At 37.7% G+C, this 20,813-nt stretch overlaps 1 protein-coding gene across 2 annotated transcripts in view; it reads right to left on the bottom strand.

Annotated features, from left to right (window-relative positions):
* ZNF385D (zinc finger protein 385D) overlaps window positions 1–20,813 on the bottom strand; it is a 436,566-nt gene that overhangs the window by 2,414 nt on the left and 413,339 nt on the right. For both annotated transcript variants that reach the window (XM_055806625.1, XM_027782780.2), the window contains 3 exons: window positions 6,122–6,355; window positions 3,997–4,175; window positions 2,567–2,668 (listed from right to left, as the gene is read on the bottom strand). In XM_055806625.1, coding sequence (XP_055662600.1) covers window positions 2,567–2,668; window positions 3,997–4,175; window positions 6,122–6,355 — 515 coding nt within the window. The remainder of the gene's footprint in view (window positions 1–2,566; window positions 2,669–3,996; window positions 4,176–6,121; window positions 6,356–20,813) is intronic.

A 20,813-nucleotide genomic window follows, 5' to 3' on the forward strand; every position in this document is an offset into this window, starting at 1 on the left:
GTAATTCTCTTAACAGAGGATGTAATGGATGCTAGATACAAAATTCCGCATGGTGCCTATGAAAAGCAATGACCTAATCTTTTCCTTGATCAGTGTTACACCCACTGATCCAAGCTGTCTTCTTCCCTTGCCGAGTGTTTGACTTTCTCCTCCTTCCTTATATTTTTAAGTAAATACTTTTTTTCAGCTGTTTAGAACAGACAAGAACACATACCGCTCCCCCCCCAAAATACCGCCCCCCCCCCCCCAAAAAAAAAAAAGATTCTGAGTACAAAATAGAAAAAATCCCTCCAGTCCAAAACAACAGGGCTCTGATTGTTGTCTAGAATTCCCAGTGAAGGATGTTTTCCATTAGAGCTATATTATTGCAGAAAGTTTGGACTATCAAATGCCTGATAACCTCTTTCTCTCCAGTGTATTATTCAATACGTTGGACATTTGTGTCTTGAAGAAATACCAAGTAAGTCCCAACGTTACAAGTTTACTTAAACTCTGAAAGAGTACCATGGGAATTCATAAAACTTCTTTCTCTGAAGCATGCAAAACAAGACTAGACAAAGCAGTACAAATGATATTGAAAACTTGGCATTGGAAAGTTTTTGGTCTAGAAAAGCTACGAAAAGGTAGTATGGCCTTTTTCCAACTTCTGTAGAAAAAAAATTTGGTGATGCTTATACATTTTTTGACACAAAGAACAAAGATCTTATGTGACAGTTTATATTAAATGCCTAGGACTATCTTGCCATTCTTGGAGGAATCAGGAACTTCTAATGAAATTAGATAGCTTTTCAGTTAATTTATCAACATGATTCTGATTTCAAGATAGCTGCAAAACTAGTAATATTTAGCATATACGGTACCTTGCACCTTCATTTCAAACCTCTCTGCAAGTACTAATTAACACACAGGTCAACATTAAGAGTAAAATACCCATTATTCCTTACATTTCCAATGAAGTAAACTAAGGGACAGTAAACGACTTGAAAAATTAACAGGGAATAAAGAAAAAGTCTAGGGTTCATTAAAAACATTTACATTCAAAGTAAAATTAGAACATCTTTGGCTTGTTGCTGTGCTATTCTGCATTTCAAATGACAGCAATTTTGGCATTTTTTCTATTCAAAACCAGAGTAAATGGGGAACTTCTCTTGTCCTTTCTCAGTGCAACCTCCATTCTACTATGCATATCTGTTTATTTATTGCCAACTCTTTCTCTCCTTAAATCCCCTCTGTCTCTTTGCTCGCCTCTGGCCTGACTTGTATATTGTGAGCAATTGGGAGCAAGGGAGCAGGGAAAGGACACATTGCCTTTATTTGTCTATGCAGCAACTAAATGGCCTTGGTCCTTGGCTGGAGCTCTCAGAAACCACTATTACATAAATTAGTAAGTAGAGAACTGTGCACAACAGTAACAGTAATGTAATAGTTATTTTAATCCCCTGGGAAACAATGAATTTCATAAAGGAAAAATAATCCTGTCAGAGAGGCTTTAGTGATTCCATACTCTACTTACCTCATTACATATTTTCTATTCCTTTCAGTATAGTTTATAAGCATTGGAGATCTTGGTCTTCCTGGTGGATTACTGGAAAACCCTGTGGGGCTATTTTTCTACTACTGGATCTACCAGAGCAATGCACTTCATTCTGCTACATCTAGGAAAGCTCCTACCCAACTAAACTGCGTATGAATTTACCTACCCCTCATGAGGGCTGTCCCAACAAGGACACATTTTCTGTTGCCAAGAAATGAGCTTCAACTCAACTTAAAGACAACTGGGTTTTCACAGAAAAAAAGCTCCATATTCCGCCTGAATTAGAGAAGATGGTCAAGGCATAAAGGGCTTATATCTATAAGGCCAATGAACTACCATCCTCCCTTGGCCAAAACCATCTATAAGCCCTTAAAAAATACCACGGCACATAAAACAATCACGCAGTTTATTTGATGGAGATAAATGTCAGATGTTTCACTATCCCACCCATACTATAAGCTGTTTCTTAACTAATGGCAGGATCTTAGAGGGTTTTTTATTAAAAACTAAACCTTTTTCTCAGGTTTTGAAGTGAGTAAGAACTGTGCTTCAGATAGTTTATCCTGGCAGTCGAAAATGTGACCAGAAGCATCCTGAAACTGAGCAGAATGGAATGAGAGATTGATTTTTTAAATTGTTTCGACTGTTATCTGAATAATTTTCTAAATAAGGATAGAATAAAGGTTTTATAGAGTTTTACATAGCAAACTATATATATATATCATCACTATTGTCCTTGGTGAAAACTGGAAAAATCCCGTTTGCCATTAGGATGTTTCTTTCGTCTCTTGCTCTATAATGACCTTTGAAACAAGCTTATTTTTCTGAGGTTATTCAGAGTAGTCACAAAAATGAGGATCACCAAAGTATCTAAAAAGTCCCTTGTGGGCTTCCATGGGCTCACTCAGACACTTGCATACTCCCATTGCTTACACTATTCTTCTCATTTTAAACATTTTTCCACTTACATTTTCTAAAAACCGTACTCAGCAGGGTTAAAATAAAAGTAAAATAAAAAGGTGATCGGCTTACCCCTAGAGGATGTGTTCCCTTTTGGAGTTTGTTGTAAGGGCTGTATTTAGGTTTAGGCGGCTTCCCAGCAGCTCTGTCTTTGTGCCTTCTACTGCTTATGTGCTGTTAAAATATATTTGGGGAAAAAAAGAAAAAGAAGAGTGATAGTTTCTTCATAGTTCATTTCAGGTTCTGCTTTATACACGGGTGCTCCAATACTGAAAGCTACTGCTCTACACAACAGCATTACTTTGACTAATTAAAAAATGGATGGGAATAGGGTCTGTTCCAATTTCAACAATCCTCTGTGCATCATATATCGGGACTGTGATTTTCAGCAGTGCTCAGTTCAACTCTTGCTTCCACTGTAGTCAATGATTTTCTCACCTTTGTTAGCTTCAACAGGACCTGAATCAGGTCAAAGCCTTTGAAAAATTCCTCCCTATCTCTATAAAGCACCATCAAATTCAATCCACTGGTGATAGAAAGTTTTGGAAGAATATTAGATAGTAGAGCATCTCCTATTCACGGGGGGGGAAACAGGTCAAAAAACCTGTTTAAATCCCTAAAAAGCTTGGAGATCCTTTCAAGATTTCAGTTGAAAGATGGTTACATCTCAAGCTAAGTGACAGTGAAAAAAACACCACAAAATCCATTATCTTCTTCATAAAATCTACAAGACTTTACAAGAATCCTTGTACACAGACTTTATTGCAGTATTAGATGTAACGGGCCTTTTTCAGAACTATATTTTTACTTTGATTTTCATTCTTAAGAGTTCTCTCAAAAAGAGACAAACTGGACATTTTTTTCCTGAAAGCACAAGACAAGTATTTCTATTCTCCATTACTGAATTTATCTTCATTCTTGTAAAGTTCCTTAATGAGTATTTAATTCCAAAAGGCAGATGGAATTAAACTGTTTTTCAGAACAAAGGCTTTCTTCATCTGAAGAAGGACTGAACATAACTTAGTGTAACTGCAATTTAGAGGTCATGCTTCTCAGTTACAGAGTAACACTGATAAAAACATCTTATGAATCCTCTCCACCCCACATTTCTAAGCAGGTTATTCAGTGTTCTCTGAGAGTACTGGCTGCACTTACCTCCACATCTCTGTAAAGGCAAATATAATGCAATACACTAAATGTCAGGGTTTATTACCTTATGACAATTATAGTCGTCTAAAGACAGTTGTAACAGGTTGCAGCTTACAGCTTCTCTAATTCTTTAAGCAATATATATAATCAGGAGCTCTTGAGAAAACATATTGTTGGGAAAAATCACAGGCAAAACAAAACATACAGCATGATCATCAAATACAAAGAGCAAAACCTGTAAGCTTCATTTGGATACAAACTGTCAGACTGACACATGCTGATTGTGTTGGTACTTTACCACCATGAACGCAAAGAACAGCCAAGGATTCACACTCTGCAAGCTAGCCAAGTACCTGTTTCAGTTGTGTCTCAGAGTTTACGTGCACATCACATATTTCACAGTGAAATGTTTTGTTCTGAAGGCCTGTGTTTCCTTTATTCACAGGTCCTTTGCCTTTTACGCCTGCCCGGGGAAAGGCTTTTATGGTTCCACTTCCATTCCGAGCTTCCAGCATAGTTTTGTGCTTAGTCCCTGGAAACATTAGAAATGGGAAACAGAAAAAACTTTGGCAATTTGGTTGCATTCATTGTTTTATTTTCTTTTTAAAAGAAAATCATATGAGCTTCACCTTGTTGCCATGTGCTATCCTTGGGATATGCCTGTGTTTGTCTGTATCAGATTCATAGCAATGTAACAGTATTTTACATCTGATATTTAATTATTATATTATGTACCTGTAGGTAATGCACTAGAACAAAGCAGCCACATCAGTAAATACTGGCACAATCAGGTATCCTGATGTGAAGTTAAATAGGTGTGACTTTTCTCATTAACTCCTGCTGCTAATAAGGCCTGAATAGTAGTTGCAAAAGAAGGGTAATTTAGCTATTAAAGATGTAGTTGGCTTTGATCTGTAGTCCTCCTGCGTGGATTGATAAACAATATGTCCTAGGTAGCTTACACCTAAATCTGTAATTAACTAATTAGTCTCCAAATCAAAAAGGGGCAGAGGTTCCTGGCAGCAACCTATGGATCCTTAATGGCCTGGACAGAAACCAAAATATGTGAGAAATATATATGTGAGAAAAACGCACTTGCATTTTTTATTAAAGTGAAGATCAGATAGAAAACAATAGTGTCCTGTCGCTTTAATTTTATTCAGACCAAACAATTTCTTACAGTGTTGACCTCCATGTAGGTAGTGTGTGATACTGCTGGACCACCACCATGCCCAGAACTAGTGTTCCACTGATAATTGCCATATCCATCCACTGGAACACTTCTACAAGCATGCATGTGTGTGAGTACACACACAGTTTATCAGCATAGACAGCAAAACCTTGGATGGTTGTGTTTAAATATTCAGAATAACGTTTTGGCTCTCATCTTTATCAGAAAAATGTTTAGAGTCTAACCTTCGTATGAAGCTAAATAGGTTCAATGGGTACAGCTTTATGAATTTGAATTATCACCATTTGAAGATATGGCATGCAAACACAGCATTCAAAACTGATCAGGCTTTGTTTCTCATAAATACCAACAAATTGACATTTTCTTTTTAAGTGGATTCTCTAGATGTCCCAAAGTTACCTCTTTTTTTTATTACATCATAAAACCATTGATCATTTTGCTGCAGGTATATCATCACTGCCTCTAAGTTTCAAACCTAAGGTCTGTCTCTTAACTCTGTTTACAGTGCTGGGAGGTAACCCCTGACATCCAAAATCAGGCTTTTTTTCTGTGAGATGGTTATAAGTGGTCATTGCCGCCATATTAGAATCCCAAGATCTTCTAACCCCGCTCACCACACAGCCAATCAATAAGGTGCTTAAAATAGTGACTGTGAATGATGGCTTTCTACTACTAGAACATACTGATGCTACTAGCACTAATAACAAGAAAGCATTCAAAAATTAAGAAAGAGGGAGGTAGGCAATTACCCATTCAACCCTCATGCAGCGGTTGCTCTCAGTTGATGAAAACAAAAGGAAAATATACATAATTTTAACAAGTTATTAACAGGCAATATGGAGCTAAAAATTCTAACTCTCGTCATTGAACTCTGACTGACTGATGGTCCCTCTTTCAGCCTTAATTTGTTAGATTTCAAACAAAACTAATGGTATTCATATTCAGTTTGCTAGCTGGCACAAACAAAACTATGCAAACTCTGAACACCAAAGGTAATGAAGCATGAGCTGTCATTTAGCTCTATAACGTTTGGAAGCTGCAAAAGCTAAAATGTACAAAAATGGGTAACTTGCATGCAATAAAATTCCTTTCTTCCTCCCTTTATGAAAGCCTCTTTGCCTGTCATTTTTATTCTTCACTAGTTAATGAATTCCATGTAATTGCCAGTTTTCTGCCACCTCTTTGTCCCCTGCTGCAAGAGATCTAATCTATTCAGGGGAAGATAATTGCAGAGCTCTTGAGACAGAAGGAAAAAAAGGAAGAAAGCAAGCACTGCTCCATCTCACCACTGTTGTGCGCCTCCAGCTGCGAGGCAGAGTTGACAGCAACTTTGCATAGTGAACAGTACAGCAGTCTTTTTGCTTTTTCTTCCTCAGTCTCAACGGAAGGGCATGTGGTGCTGCTAGTGGCTGTCGTGGGGATTTTCTCCACTTTAGAGGTGATCTCAGTTGTCATAACGCTGCTCTTCCTGATCTCCACGGTTGTCGTCGTTGATATTGCTGGTGTCCCTGTGGTAACGTCTGTGGGCAAATAGAGAAGATGGAAGGAAACAAAACCAAAAAAATAAGGTTATGACCTTTGGCATTTGCTTGTTTGCATCCTAATGCTGTAACCACACAGAAAGACAGATTGTGCTGGTGATGGTTTGACTAATGGTAATGAACTAAATGTGACCTTATTCTTTGTATTTCATGTGGTTACAAAATACAGTACTCCCATGTATCAAAATGCCACATTCTGCCTCCTGTATTCTGCTAACACCCAGTAAATACAGAATTCATAAGCTGAAAAGACAGGTCATTAAGACTGTACTGTACAACTGAAAGATAATCCCCTAAAAGAGGTCATGGAAATTACCAGTACAATAGGCAGTTAAAATTTATAAACAGCACTTCAGATGCACAAACTGCCATAGTACCGCATAATACTTACAATGATTGAGTAGCCAAACTAAAGTTTTAACATTCTGTATTGATAAAATTAAAATTAAAATTTTCTTTTACAGACAAAAAAACAATTGTCTGTTCTTGATATCTGATAAATTAAAATGTGAAATTAATATTTCACTTGATATTAAGCCAAAACAAATATTAAATTAATAAAGTTAATTATTAATACACAGTACGTATTTATCCATACATTATTATTATTCATTATTACATAATAACAATATATACAAATAACAGTAATCGACTATACAACATTCTATATCAGAAACCTACGCAAACACTAATAAGTTTTCCGTTCTGTGTATCAGTGGAATGTTTGGAAAAACTGTAAGGATGTTGTATACCTAATATTATTTGGAAACCCAGTGCTTGCATCTAAGAACTTGTGCTTTTTCTGTAGTTCTCAAATCCAAGAGAAAGAAAATACACAATGATATTGTGGTTTGAATAACATACACGACAGTTGGATATAGCAGTATCATTTGATAATTAAGTACTTAGGAGGGTAGAGGACAGTAAGATCCAGCACTGAGCCAATGGAGAAGATGGCAAGTAAGGGACAGGAGAAGGAAAGAAAGGACAGGAGCTGTTCTGCCCTTTGCAGTGTTGTATTTTTGTCATACTAAGCCTACTGAGTAGCAGATTCCTCTGTAAGAAATCTTTGTTACTTTACTGAGAACTTAGTTACTTTACTTTCCTGGAACCGGGTACTTTCCAACCTAGCCAGCTCATTTGGGTTTCATACATCCCTTGGTGTTAGCGGTCCTCTACTTGTACCATGCTTTATTCATTGCCATTTATCAGAATAGGCAAAACAACAATTATTTCACTTGCAGATCTCAGTATGTGCAGTGATGCAGGAGGGACACAATTAACCGATGCTGCAAAGGTATGTTTCAGACCAGTACTGTTCAACAACTTCATTAATGAAGAACATGCCTAATAAAATTAGCAGACAATAGCAAACTGGGAGCAAGTGCAAACACACTGACAGACATTATTCAAAACAATTTCAATGCATTGGAGAAACAGTCTAGAAAATTAGATGCTTTTCAGTACTGCATTTTGGGGAGGTTGTTTTGTTTGTTTGATTTGGTGTTGGTTTGTTTGTCTGTTTGTTTGCTTGCTTTTCAGAAAAGGATTTCAGTAGTAGATAACAAGATGAACACAGAGCTCATATCATCATGTTATGAAACAGGTCCCCAACATACTGCAAGTGCAAAGTGAGGTTGATGAAGATTTTTTTTTCCCCCTCTAATCAGCACTGGAGGTCCTATGTCCAGCCTGGGGACTGCAACATCAAAAATTAACAATTAATTCCTTCTTTGTTAATCCAGCAGCAATACAAATGCAAACCAGCAAGAGAGAGGTTGCGAGGGAGGAAGCCAAACAAAATCAGAGGTTTAGAAAACATGGACTGTGAATACAGAAGATGAAGGGTAAACACTGACAACATTTTTCATATCTGTAGAAGGTAGCTAAAAAAAGAGAATAAACTCTTCTCCCTGATCTGTCCAAATAGGACAAGGACTATTGAATTACATCAAGAAAGACTTAGATTAGACATCAGGAAATTCTTTCTAATATTAAAGCTTGCAGAGCCTCAGAATAGCCTACCTACAGAGATGCAGAAATATTGCCTACCGGAGGACTGGAAACCGGATGAACAGGTATCTGCACAGGCAGCCTGGGTATGATCCCCTTTCAGTCAGTGGGAATAGGACCTGTCAAGCCCTATTAATTTCTATACATTGTGTATTTTGTAATGTTTATACATATTCTCTCAGAAGGTTTTTAAAAATTATTGTTCATAAAATCAAGAAAGCACGGTTTGTCGTGTGAATATTCTACATATTGCCAGGTGTTAAAGCATATAGCAAAAAATGAGGTCCCGCTCCAGGTCTAATCAGAGTTTGTTGTTGTTTTTTTTTTTTCCTGAGAGTGAGTCTGAAGGTGGTTTTATCCTGAAGGTATAGGGGATGTCAAATACTGCTACAGAAGGAATGGTGTTACCTTGATGAAACTTCTGTTCTTATTTATTTTTGTCTACAGACCAACAATAAGGTTTCAAAAGAAAAACCCTATTTTGATATACTAGGCCTTTTGATGGGAACCTGATGCCTAAATGAAGCCTTTGTAGAACTGTCCACAAGATTATATATTTAACTGGTCACTCCTTTCCCATCCCAGAGAATCTGTGTCAATGTTGACTTTCCTTCAATTGAAAGTTGCTACCGTGAAATTATTTTCCCCTAAAGCCCAATCCCATCAGTACCTAACGCTGGTTTTGAAACTTCAGTTTCTCCATCCTGGTACCACTGTACAGTAGTAGGTGTAACCAATGTACTTTTGTGGTGAAAAGGAAGGCAGATTGTAGATGGTATCAGGGAGAGGGAAGGAAAAGAAAAATAAGACGCTAAAGTTCTCTCAGGATTGATGGCAAGGTTGGTGCTCATTCTAATCTCACAGGAAATTAGATATCTACATCAATCACCATTACCAGCTTTGTGGTGCAAGTTTCAGTATCTTGTCTTTAAGAAAATATAGATCATAATTTCTTTATTTTCCATAGGAAAACCTGAGGCAATGAACAACAAAAAAAGCTGAAGTAACTTCAGATTTTACTCTGCTTCAAACATCTGGCCTCCTACATCTATGCTGATCTAGTATTTCACTATGTAATAATTCTAAAGTGAAAAGAAAATACAATAAATGTTGCTAGTCCTTTTGAGGGCATTTTGATATGCATGTGTGAAAGCAGCACTCTATATAAAAATTGAACTAAAGTTGGTAAATGCCATCAGCATATTCTTCAACTAAAAAAACCCATCAGTTCAGTGCATATATTCTGCACTTTCAAAAGGTGCCCTGTATTAATACATCGTATATTCCACTAATGCAAATGACATCAAAACATATACAAGTTCACCATGTAAGAGCCATGACACATTTAAACATGCAAAGCTGCTCCTCCTCGTATAAACTTCAGAATTATCAGCAGGAATTAAGGAGGAAACATTCTAAAAGCTGTCAAATAAGCTTACAAAGAGGGAATTCAAATCCTCTTCTCCCTGGAACTTCTGAACTAACCAGCATAGGTCTCTCTGAATATATTACAGTGTTGCTGCCTGTACACAGCTCAGTGCCCTAAATACGAGGTACAGCTTTAAAGGTACGAGGGATTAAACCAACCCAACAGAACATCAAAAAGGAGTAGGAAGGCATTGGAACTGATGCCTTGAAGACTGAATCAGCATTTCTTAACACTATATTATGATAGCGCTTTAAGAACTGTCTCACTAATAAATGATCTAAAATCGAGCTGAAATTCAGTCACAGTCACATGGCAGATTTGTTTCTGGTGACGCAGGCTTGCAGCACTGTGCTATTTTCATACCAGTGGCCTTCAGCAAATATTCATTATTGCAACTGTCACTGCTTGGCTTTGGCATAGAAGCTGATTGCTAATATTGTATGGAACTGGACTCCAGCAGCAAAAAAAGGGAACACTTCAGGATTCACAATAATCCATTTGTGTTGCTGGTCTTAATATAGCAACAGAAGAGAAATTAAAAATACAAAAATATTACATTAAAATCTAATCTTGGTCACTGGCAAAATCAAAGATATATTTTAACCAGAACAAAAAGGTGATGAAAAAAGTTCTGTGAGAACTGACTCCTTTGGGTACTACAGATACCACAGTTCAAGTGGAAAACTGGAAGTCTGTGATTAAGGTCCTCCTAAGTAAGCAGGACTGATTTTATATCCCAGCTACAAGACTCCTGAATTTTCTTTAGGCTGAAGAAACAGAAAATTACAACTCATGTTTTTCTTCCGAGTTTGTGAAAGTCTTACTCATCAGTTCCTGCTACTAAACATAAGAATTCCTTATCCTGAAACTATAAATGGATCCACAGAGAGAAAAGTGCTCTGACTTCAAACAAATCACTCTTTGTGAGTGTGTTTTTTCTTCTGCAATCTCAAGTGGCATGCATTTGAAAATACCTGATTTAGTACATATGCATGCATTCTGGTCTCATTTAAACCAAAATTTGCCTTTCACATAAAAGCATTGAGCTTTTGGCCCATAATGCTGTCCAGGAAAACCCCAAAAAATCCAAACAGCCCTCTCCCTGCCTCACCCTGCAGAAACTACAAAGCAAATTCTTTCTCATGACAAACAGAACTTAATATGAAATATTTCTCTATGCTGTAAGACCTCTTAGTGTTGCAAAAACATTGTCAGCTGGATCGCTTATAGCAAACCTGCATCAAGTAACAGAATGCTCCCGTACAGGTGTTTAATACTGCCACGTTCAAAAGAGACTGCATATTATTTTCCTGCCTACTAAGAAGTGAGTCCTCGGTTTCCTTGGGCTGCTTTGAAAATCCCATTTTCCATGTCCTCTGTGGTAATTACATTTGAAGATAAGACGTAATTTCTTCTGAATCTATAAATATAACAGTGGAGTATATAAAAAACAAAGTACCATCCCAAAAATAACTGCAACTGACTTTCTTTTCATGCTTGGCTGACTTTCTGTATTCATATGCTAAAACATAAGCATGTGTGCTAGCACATTGGCTGGCTCTGGCACTTAAACAAAACACTTTGGGGAACTTTGACTCAAATGTATCAACTCCTCCTCCTTTATATGTACCGAATACAAACTTGCATGTTTTGTGGTTGGTAGGTATTTGGCCCATTGCAATATATTGTACAGAAGATTCTTTTGGTATCGTATTATGAAAATTTCAGTCATTAAACTTAGTTTTACATTCCAAACCTGGATTCAATCTATTTTTTATAGATATATACTTCCCAGAATGTATATCATTTACTTGGAGAGTCAAAAGTATATTTTTAGAACTTAGAAGAACCCATGTAGTTTTCTGGTAAGAAAAAAAAGCAATTGCAACAGCATAGTTTAGAGAGTGAAGTACCGCATGTCATAATTTTTTTGGTATAAAAGATTGAAGTACCTGAATGACAGTTGTGTAATTCATCACTTTAAGTGAAAATCAACACAAAATACTGGAAATCATGACATTTACCTGATCTTTTACGGGACAGATACTAATTAATATGCCACAATGGAAGAGTCAAGAGCTCTGAGGTAATAAACAAAGCTGTGTATCACCAAACAGGAACAGAACTTGCAAATTTTTTACAAGCTGCCTTTTTTGATCTGTTTTCCTTCCCCTGCCACTGCCCTGGCTTGTCAGTCACTTTCTTGTTAAAGTTCCTTGTTACTTTGCTTTGTCTAGGTGTCCATCATGACTGCTTTTGATATCCAGAAAGTGAAAGGCTGAATGTACCCTAAGTATCACCCAAGCCTTTGCTCAAATGTACGGAGCAAGCACTTCTGAGAAACCGAAGGACTGAAAACTTTCCCAGGACCAGCATGAAAGCCAGATACCAGGAATTTTCTTGGTTTGTAACTGGAGAAGCAATGATCTCAGTATTTTGACCAGTCCCTGTTTTTTAACACTTAAATAAATCACATTATACACAGTGTTCATCACCCAAAAACAAAGGATGAAGAAACAAGTGGCTCCACAAGCGGCCTCATTTTACTGCTGCCTTACTCCACACTTCCCAGTGACATGCCTTGGTGGTGACCTGAGGGAAGGGAGACAGAAAATAGGATGTTTGGAGTCAAAAGGTGTCCACAGAGAAAGCGAGAGCAAAGAGAAAGTAGCAAACTTCACATATTTGCTCTATGGATTTTTTTTTCTTCAGTTAACTCAGTTCTGCCAAGTCCTAAAATGACCTTCTTCATTAATTAGCAGTACACAATTTTCTAATGAAATTATACCTCGTTTTTACTAGCAGTTCCCTTGGTTTAAAGCACAGTTCATTAATCCTGAACAGGATTAACCGCCGAGGGATGACTGCATTCCTGTTGAGGTTAATTGAACGGAGCTGGCAGCAACGGCAACAGCTGGGGGTAAAAGGCCTGTGGAAAGGGAAGGCGGAAGGCAGGGAAATGTCACACAGTGTCTGAATTTTGGATTCTTGGGCAAACGCAGCTGACAAAAATGTGTCTGGAAGGAAAGGAGATGATGAGTAGAAACTATTTAATTTTCAAGTTATTTTAAGCAACTCTTGTGACAACTGAGTTTGGATGGATGCTGAGGTGTCCTTTCCGTTGTATAGATTTCTCCTCAGCCAGGCAGAAGAAAAACATCTTTCACCAGCTACGACTGAAAGGGTCCTCGCACAAGGAGCTGCAGGGGGAAGAACAGGTCACGGGCTGAAGCTATTCTTGCCATTTAATTAATGAGACTCATGTAGTGAAAAATTCAATTTGAAACCAGGACAAAGTGTTTGTTTTAAAGGGTGGAGCTCACAGTCAAATGCAAAGAGGAATTTTTGCAGATTGTGGTCTCAGCAGCCCTACTAAAATAACACATCTATTTTGACTCTAACTTGAAGGTTATACATGAGGCAGGGTGTTAGATTTTGTTTTGATAGGTACATTTTTATTTTGTAGGGTGCAATGTAAAACATTGCTTTTAAGGTAAGGAATAAAACATGCATGTGGTGGTTTGATCACACATATAGAAGAAAAGCTGTATTATCCTATCCATAAGCCTCTCATGCTTGGCAACATCAAAGGCTACACTGGCAAGCTGCCACCAGTTTTACATCTGCACATGCTTCAGTATGCATTTCCCAACTTTTAAGTAAAAACAAACAACCAAAAATATATATGTAGTTAACCTTAATGCATGAGCAGAAATCGAGCATCAGTTGAGTTTACCACCAGAAAAAACCAAGGAATTGAAAACAATTCCTTAAAAGCTAAAAGCACGCTAGAGAAAAAGGCTTTGTGAGATAGACTACAGTAAAATGAGTTTGCCTTGAATGTACCTTCCTGCAGTGTGGAGGCCAACATGTGCACAGCAGTCCTCATCCATATTATTAAAGTCTCTTATCTTCTGACACAGGTCAGCTGCACATGAGCCGCCTGCTGCTCCTTGGCTCACATTGAACTCCAGCCTCTGCCCAGGGATGTCTGGGAGATTCAGCTTTGGCCAGAAGTCATCCAGAGACAGCCACAGCAGTGGAAATGAATGGATGTTGCATTCCCATGTTCAGGAACATCCTTGGCACGGTGTGAATCACTGGTGTAGACTGTAGTCCAAAATACTATTTTAAAATAGGCCCTGCCTCACCACCAAGGTCTAGGTGATATGAATTATACCTAGTCAGTACTGGAAGCAGTGCTTCTCCAAGGAGAATCCAGGGAGCAACTTTTGTCTGTGTCACTAACAGCAATGGCTTCAAAGTATTACCTCTCCACTGAAACACCCATTAGGGCTACAACTCAAGCCATGCACCTGGAAGAACAAATTGTGGTTACTGAAGCCAGCGTGTAACTATGATTCAGTCCCTGCCTGCTAGTCCTGCTGCCCTCACAAGCCTACCCCACAGACATGGGGAAGGAAGCAGCAGCCAAGCTGTTCTCTTTCACCTTGCACTATCAGCAATAGCGGTGGGAGCGAGCTTTGAAAGGTGCTCTCCTAAACTCACCTTCTCTGTAACAGAGACAGAGCAGATACAGTCCAGGCTGTACACTACTGGAGACTGAGAAGTATTTTTCACAAAACAAGCAGGCTGGCAAAGTTTATTTAAAACTTGATATCAAAACCAATTTGCTGTGGAATCTCTCCCCCAGCAATCTGCCACCAAAAACAAAGAAGCACGGAGAAGTATTAATCACTGGCAGAAGGAGAGAAAATACATTGCTTTCATTAATCAAATGGAACAAGGAAAGAATAAGTGAACTGCACTGCAGATTGCATAGGATTGCTCTCCATTTTAAGCAGGGAGCTGATTTTTTTTGCGTTTTAATTAAGCAAGTTGAATGTTCTTTTTAAAACTTTCATCTAAACTTTAAGTTTCAAAACAGATCTATAGTCCTAGAACCTAGAAGTAAATTAAAATAACTGGAATCCAACTCAGAATTTCTGAGAACTCTGACTTCTGACCACCCTCCTAAGTGTAATACCTCATGGCATTCTCCTGTCTTGAATAGAAGAATAATTAAAGCTATTACCTTTACAGCAGCTTACTTCCTTTACTGGAGAGCATTGAGCTAGTAAATCTGTTTTTGGCAATAAACTAACATTGTCTCTAACACAGGAATTGTCTGAAGCTGTACCAGCATCTGTTGTAACTGTCTATCTTTTTTCAGTGGAATGAAGGCAGAGAGAGCAGCGAGAAGACATACATTCTTTCAGACATCTGTCTTGGAGCACACTGAAGTAGAGCCTGCAGCAGATGTGTTCTGTGGACTGATCAGCAATGGCTTTCTTACAACCACCTGCTCTTCCCTAAGTAGTTGAGATACTACATATCCAAATTTTGGAGGAAAAAATTTCACAAGGAATTGATGAGAGAACAGAACAGAAGATGGTAGTGTTATTATCCTTAATAAATATGTTTTGACTTTTCTGCCATCCCATTGTGATTTTTAGTAGTCCTCTTCAGTCCAATGCTTTTACAATGAATTTTTCCTTTGGCTGATCACATACTTTTGGTAACATGTTTCATAAATTGACACGTGCATCCCAAGAGTAGCACCCAAATGATTGCCAGGGAAAGGAAACCTCTTGCAATTTCCAGAGAGTCTGTGAAAAGATCTTTTATTACTCACAGCTGCAGTTACTATGGCCATCTATTTAACTTGCTCTTATATCTTCAGCATGTTCCACCACCTAAAATAAATGTTCCTACTATTGCCCGCATTCCCTCTAGTCCTTCCCCTCTCCAACCCACCACAGGTTGCTTCTGGGCTAAGACTGAAACAAAGGGCTTATAAAACACCTTGTGTCATCATTATAGTTAAAGACATTGAATGATGTGCACAGACAGTCCAGACCAAGAGTTTCTAAATAACTTGCTGTCATCATAGTTCTTAGCAGGATTTACAGGTTTTGTTTTGCTTTTTCTTACGTTTTGAAATAAAACAATTATTTTGTGCAACACCAGCAGTCTCTGCTGGCTATCACGTGTCAGTCTTTCCTCTACCTTTAGGTGCTACCACCTAAACTATTATTAGCCTAATTACATTTGTTGGCAGAACACATTAAGTAAACCTCATTGAGGTTGAATGGATGGTCCTGGAATCAGGCAAAGAGCAGGAGAAACCTGTCTATTTCAATAATTCAGTGAGTTCCCTTTCATCAATTTTTCTCTTTGTCAGAAGAGTATGAAACAACTCTTTTCATCTCTTCCGGTGGCACTCCCTGGCACCATCCACACATACCCAGCAGAGAGGTTATCAGTGCTTTGCTGTTTGGAATATTTATTTAGTCAGTACCATAATTTTTATCAGGCAAGTTCTCCACAAAAGCCAAATGGAAGAAGTGATGCTTTCCTAGCCCAAAGTTGTTCTGGTGAATTATATAAAGTCTTCTGCACGCAAGGGAACAGTGAAAATCACAAACGTATTTCATAATGGCACCATTCATAGATACCATTCCTAATTCAAAGCTTAAAGAATCAAATATATTATTTGATCTAACCAATTACACAAAGTTAACCAATTACACAAAGCTAGCAGAATACACCTTAATAAGGAAATGACTGCTTTTAGTTTGCAGTGATAGAAGAAGACAGCAGCTGCATATTAACAAAAATTAGCATCAAAACGGCAGCACAAGACTAGCTTTAGCAAACATTTGTAGAATCTCAGATGAGGTATCTAATTCTGGCAGTGCTTTGACCTTTTCTTATGTATTCTTTCGTAAGGCTGATATTAAAGGCCTATATTACCTGGAAAACTAAAAGTGACATACATTAAGACTGATAGTGACATAGTTAATTTGTTGGATGGTTTTATCCAGTACTTGCAAAGACGAAAGTTCTGTCACATTGAGTGAAAGTAGCTACATTTTAGGTGGTGTGATTCTTAGGCAATTAGTCATAGGCAAAGTGAGAGCTACAATCTGTTCAGAAGAAATGTCATGGAGGGACATTTGAAGGGAACAGCCCTATGCAACAGGAGCAGGGCTGCTAATAATTGCAAATTGTTTGTGCTAGTTCTGTAACGGTTGGTCTTTTCACATTTTGCTTTCCAGTAGGGGAGGATATTAATGAGCATAATTACAGTTTTTTTATTAATTTCTTTGGTAAACTCAAATTGCCATTCTTTGCATGTGCCACATTTTCCTTTGTATGCAGTTCTCTCCTTAACAACATAACACGGTAGCAACAGAAGTGGTTTCAGCTTCCCTTCTAAATGTGGCTGCAAATACTACACCACTTACAAGATCATACCCTAGCTCCCTCTGTTAAAATATTTTTCCTTTCTTGTACATTACAGTTATTCAGACATCACTACATCTGACATCATTCAGACCCAGAATTAGCTCTTAGAAAAGCGAAAGAGAGAAAATAAAAGTTCTCTCTAGGAGCATAATATACTGTACTGCTGGTTCCTTAGTCTGCATTCTGTGATACCTCTCTCCCATGTACACTATAACGGAGAAAAATATATGAAGAGCCCGTGAAAGCACCAGTACAAGCATTTTCAAGAAATTTGAAAGTTGCCCTCATTTGCAGCTATTTTATGAATACCTGAATGTAGTCGTGTTTACACAGTGTCTAGGTGAATAGGTGCAATTTGCCTGCCTCAACAGCCTTTCAGCCATATAATTATTTGTTAATGAACATGCAAGTTCAAAGTATCAACATCTGCAACAATCAGATCATCATTCCATCGCCACACCTTCACTCATCTTAGCATCAGTGACTTTTCTTTAAAATTCACTTTTTCTTCATAAAAAGTAGTGGGTTTAGCACTTCTATAATGCCATCAGATATCATCGCAACAATTTCAGCTCAAAGACCTATTAAGGAGTAGAATACACAGAGAATGGGGAAAAACAGTAGCAACTGGAGCATACAATTAAAAACAATAACCCAGAAAAATTCTGTGTAAGGTCTGGGGGATTGCTGGAGGGCTATTTTTTTTTTTTTTATGATGTACAGTTTACTTTACCTTTTCTTGCTTACTCTTCCTTTATGTGTCGCAAATAATAAAAAACATTATGATTAAGTTTTTCATGTTTTTTCAGGGGAATCTTCCTGCACTTAAAAAAAAAAAGTTATATGGAACTAAGAGCCTAAGTCTTTGTATTAGCTTTCAAAAATCTTGGAAAGCAGTTGTAGTATGACAGCATTAGTAGAGAAGCAGCAGCTGCAACAACAAACATCTGAACACACTTCATCTTCTGCAGCATCCAGTACAAAAACATTTAAGCATCTCTTTAGTACTGATATACTATATTAGATACGTTTTCAAGATCCTAAGGTTGCTACCATTCTATACAGACAAAATTAAAAATAGGTTTACTTAGGATCACTTTGCATCACACAGCGCTTTAGAAAACTGAATGCAGGTTGTGAAAGATGACAGAACTGCTCTTCTGAAATAAAACTTCAAATATGCTAGTCCCTGAAATGGCAATGCATACTGTGAAATGCAGGTGTCAGCCTTTTAGATAATTTCAGTGTCTTCCTTTATGAAAACTAGAAATGGTTAATTCACAATGGAAAGAATTTGGACAACCCTTGCACAAATAGTTTCCTTACATCATGCTTTTGCATTAGCCATTTGGCAGGCAGGTAGAGAGCTTGCTTAGCTCTCCTCCAGAAAATCTGCATCAGTTGTGACCTTGTAAGTCAATTGATTATAGTGGTATTTTAGCTACAGTCTTAGGAGATATATCTATATAGATTTTAAGATTTTTTTTGGTGAGTGGGAGAGAAAAACTGTAAATTGACCAGAAAAGAGAATACTGGTTCCTCCCTCTCAAGGCCTCTGAACCATAGATCAAGTGAATCTATAGATTATCACATGCCTTGCTCCATGACCATGAGAAAAATACATACACTTGTACAACTGTAAGATATTCTGTGAAATGGAAAACAAGAAGCTGGGAAAAATGCCTGAAGCAACAAATCTAGGCTTCTGCTACCATGAAACCATTAGCAAAATGTTTGCTGCCTCCCTCCTCTTCAAAGGGTTACATATTGTCTCCCCTTCCTCATACATGAAAAGATGTGAAATTAGCATGCAAATAATTATACTAGTGGAACACAGCTATATCATATTTATAATGTACCACATTAAAATGTATGGTTTAGCAGTAATTTGGAAAATGGAAGGGTTTTGAAGCATCTGGCTTCAAAATAAGCCTTCCACCAGTTTTCCCAGAAAGCCACTGTACTGTGCTTCCCAAGTCCATTTCCTACATAGCACCCAGGTGTGTGATTTCTTGCATGTCCAGGTAATAGTGAAAGCAAAATTTGTAATGGCTGTGCATTGTTCACACACATGGAACAGAAGACACTTCCATCTCTCATTTCCATGGCAGGAAATCGCACTGGATAAGCACTTGGATACTTCTCCTAAAATGAATTGTGGTGACAAAAAAAGGCTGAAGATCATGGTAGACAGGACTAAACTTTTTCAGTCTGGGAAGTGTGCTTTGTATCATCAGTAAAGTTCTGCAGGAATGGAGAGTCCATAATTCAGTCAAAAACATCACAAGTCAGAGATGAGAAGCAATGCTCCAAAACTATGTTTTTATAAACCTGTTCTTAAAGCTTTCAGACATGTTTTATAAGAAATTAAGATGTAGCTCCAGCAGATAAGCAGTGGCATAATCTAACCACAATTCACATCAAAAGAAAACCTTTCACTCCTTCTATACTTAGTCTACACTTGTTAGTATAGTAGAGATGATATTCCAACACTTCAAATGCAACAGCATGCAGTAGAAGATGCAGGTTTGAGATGATAGAAGAACTCTTAGAAATACAGTACAAAGAAGAATATACTTCCCAGTTTTACACAGTGAAGCTACAAACTCATTGAAGTAGAGTGGAGCTACCATTAGCTACGACAGCAAAGTATTAGGTGGCTCTTTACTATAAGCAGACCTCAAAGATATAACTGCTTCTTAAGCCCTTCATCTTTCAGGTATATATTGTAACTATTGTTTTAAGTTGCTAACCATCCATGGCACTTACAAAGGCAGCTTGTCAAATGGAACTCTTGAAAGCAAGCAGCCAGCACAGCTTCCTATTTACTTTTCCTTCTTTCTAACTGGAATTCTTAATTTAAGAGAAATAAATTCTAGCGGCTGGGGTTTTTTTCCCATAACATTTGTTATATATTTTTGTGTGCCTTTTTATGTCTTGTCTGTCTACTTTTCTATTTATGGGAAAAGCCAATAAAAAGCCTCATATAATAATCAAGGAAGCAACCATTTAAAATCCACTTACTGTTTACTTTATATACATAATCATCGTCATTGTCTTCATCAGGTTGTAACCCCTTTATACTTCATTGACAACAGGACTTAGTGATGCCAGAAAAGATGATCTGGATTAAAATGCCTTCTAGTCTTTGCTCTTCTGGGATCTAAAGACATAGCCCACAATAACTGACATTCCAGTCCCATATTAGGTAAGGTTGTGATTGCACATGGGATTTCTTCTAACACATTTTCTTAGGCAGAATCTCAGAGAACTTGCCCAGCTTTGGAAAAACTGTGTATACAGATTTCAACCTCCCAATTTCTTCTATTGCATAGTTTGCATCACAGTCTAAATTTCTAGGTTCATTGCTAGCACATAAGCAAGGCTTGTGAATGGATCTTTTCCCTCTGAAGAAAGAGTCATACCTTTAAATCATTCAGTGCATGAACTTGAGAGCTACCATGATGGTTTTTCTTGCATGAACTTGAGAGCTACCATGACGGTTTTTCTAACGCATTAATCACAACATAGTCAACTAATCAATGGATCTCTCTGCAGATGTAAGATTTCTGCTAATTCTACAAAAATAAATACGATTGGCCTGGAAAGCATCCGTGCTTGGTAACAACTTTCTTTTTGTGACTTCAGGCTGTAGCAGCTGTTTCAAATGTCAGCAGATAGGGCAGAATTAAAAAGGATAGACCATGTGGACAGGGGAATTGCAGACCTAACCTGTCTGTGCCT

This window comes from Falco peregrinus, chromosome 5 (genome assembly GCF_023634155.1).
Source record: "Falco peregrinus isolate bFalPer1 chromosome 5, bFalPer1.pri, whole genome shotgun sequence".
Taxonomy (NCBI): Eukaryota; Metazoa; Chordata; class Aves; order Falconiformes; family Falconidae; genus Falco; species Falco peregrinus.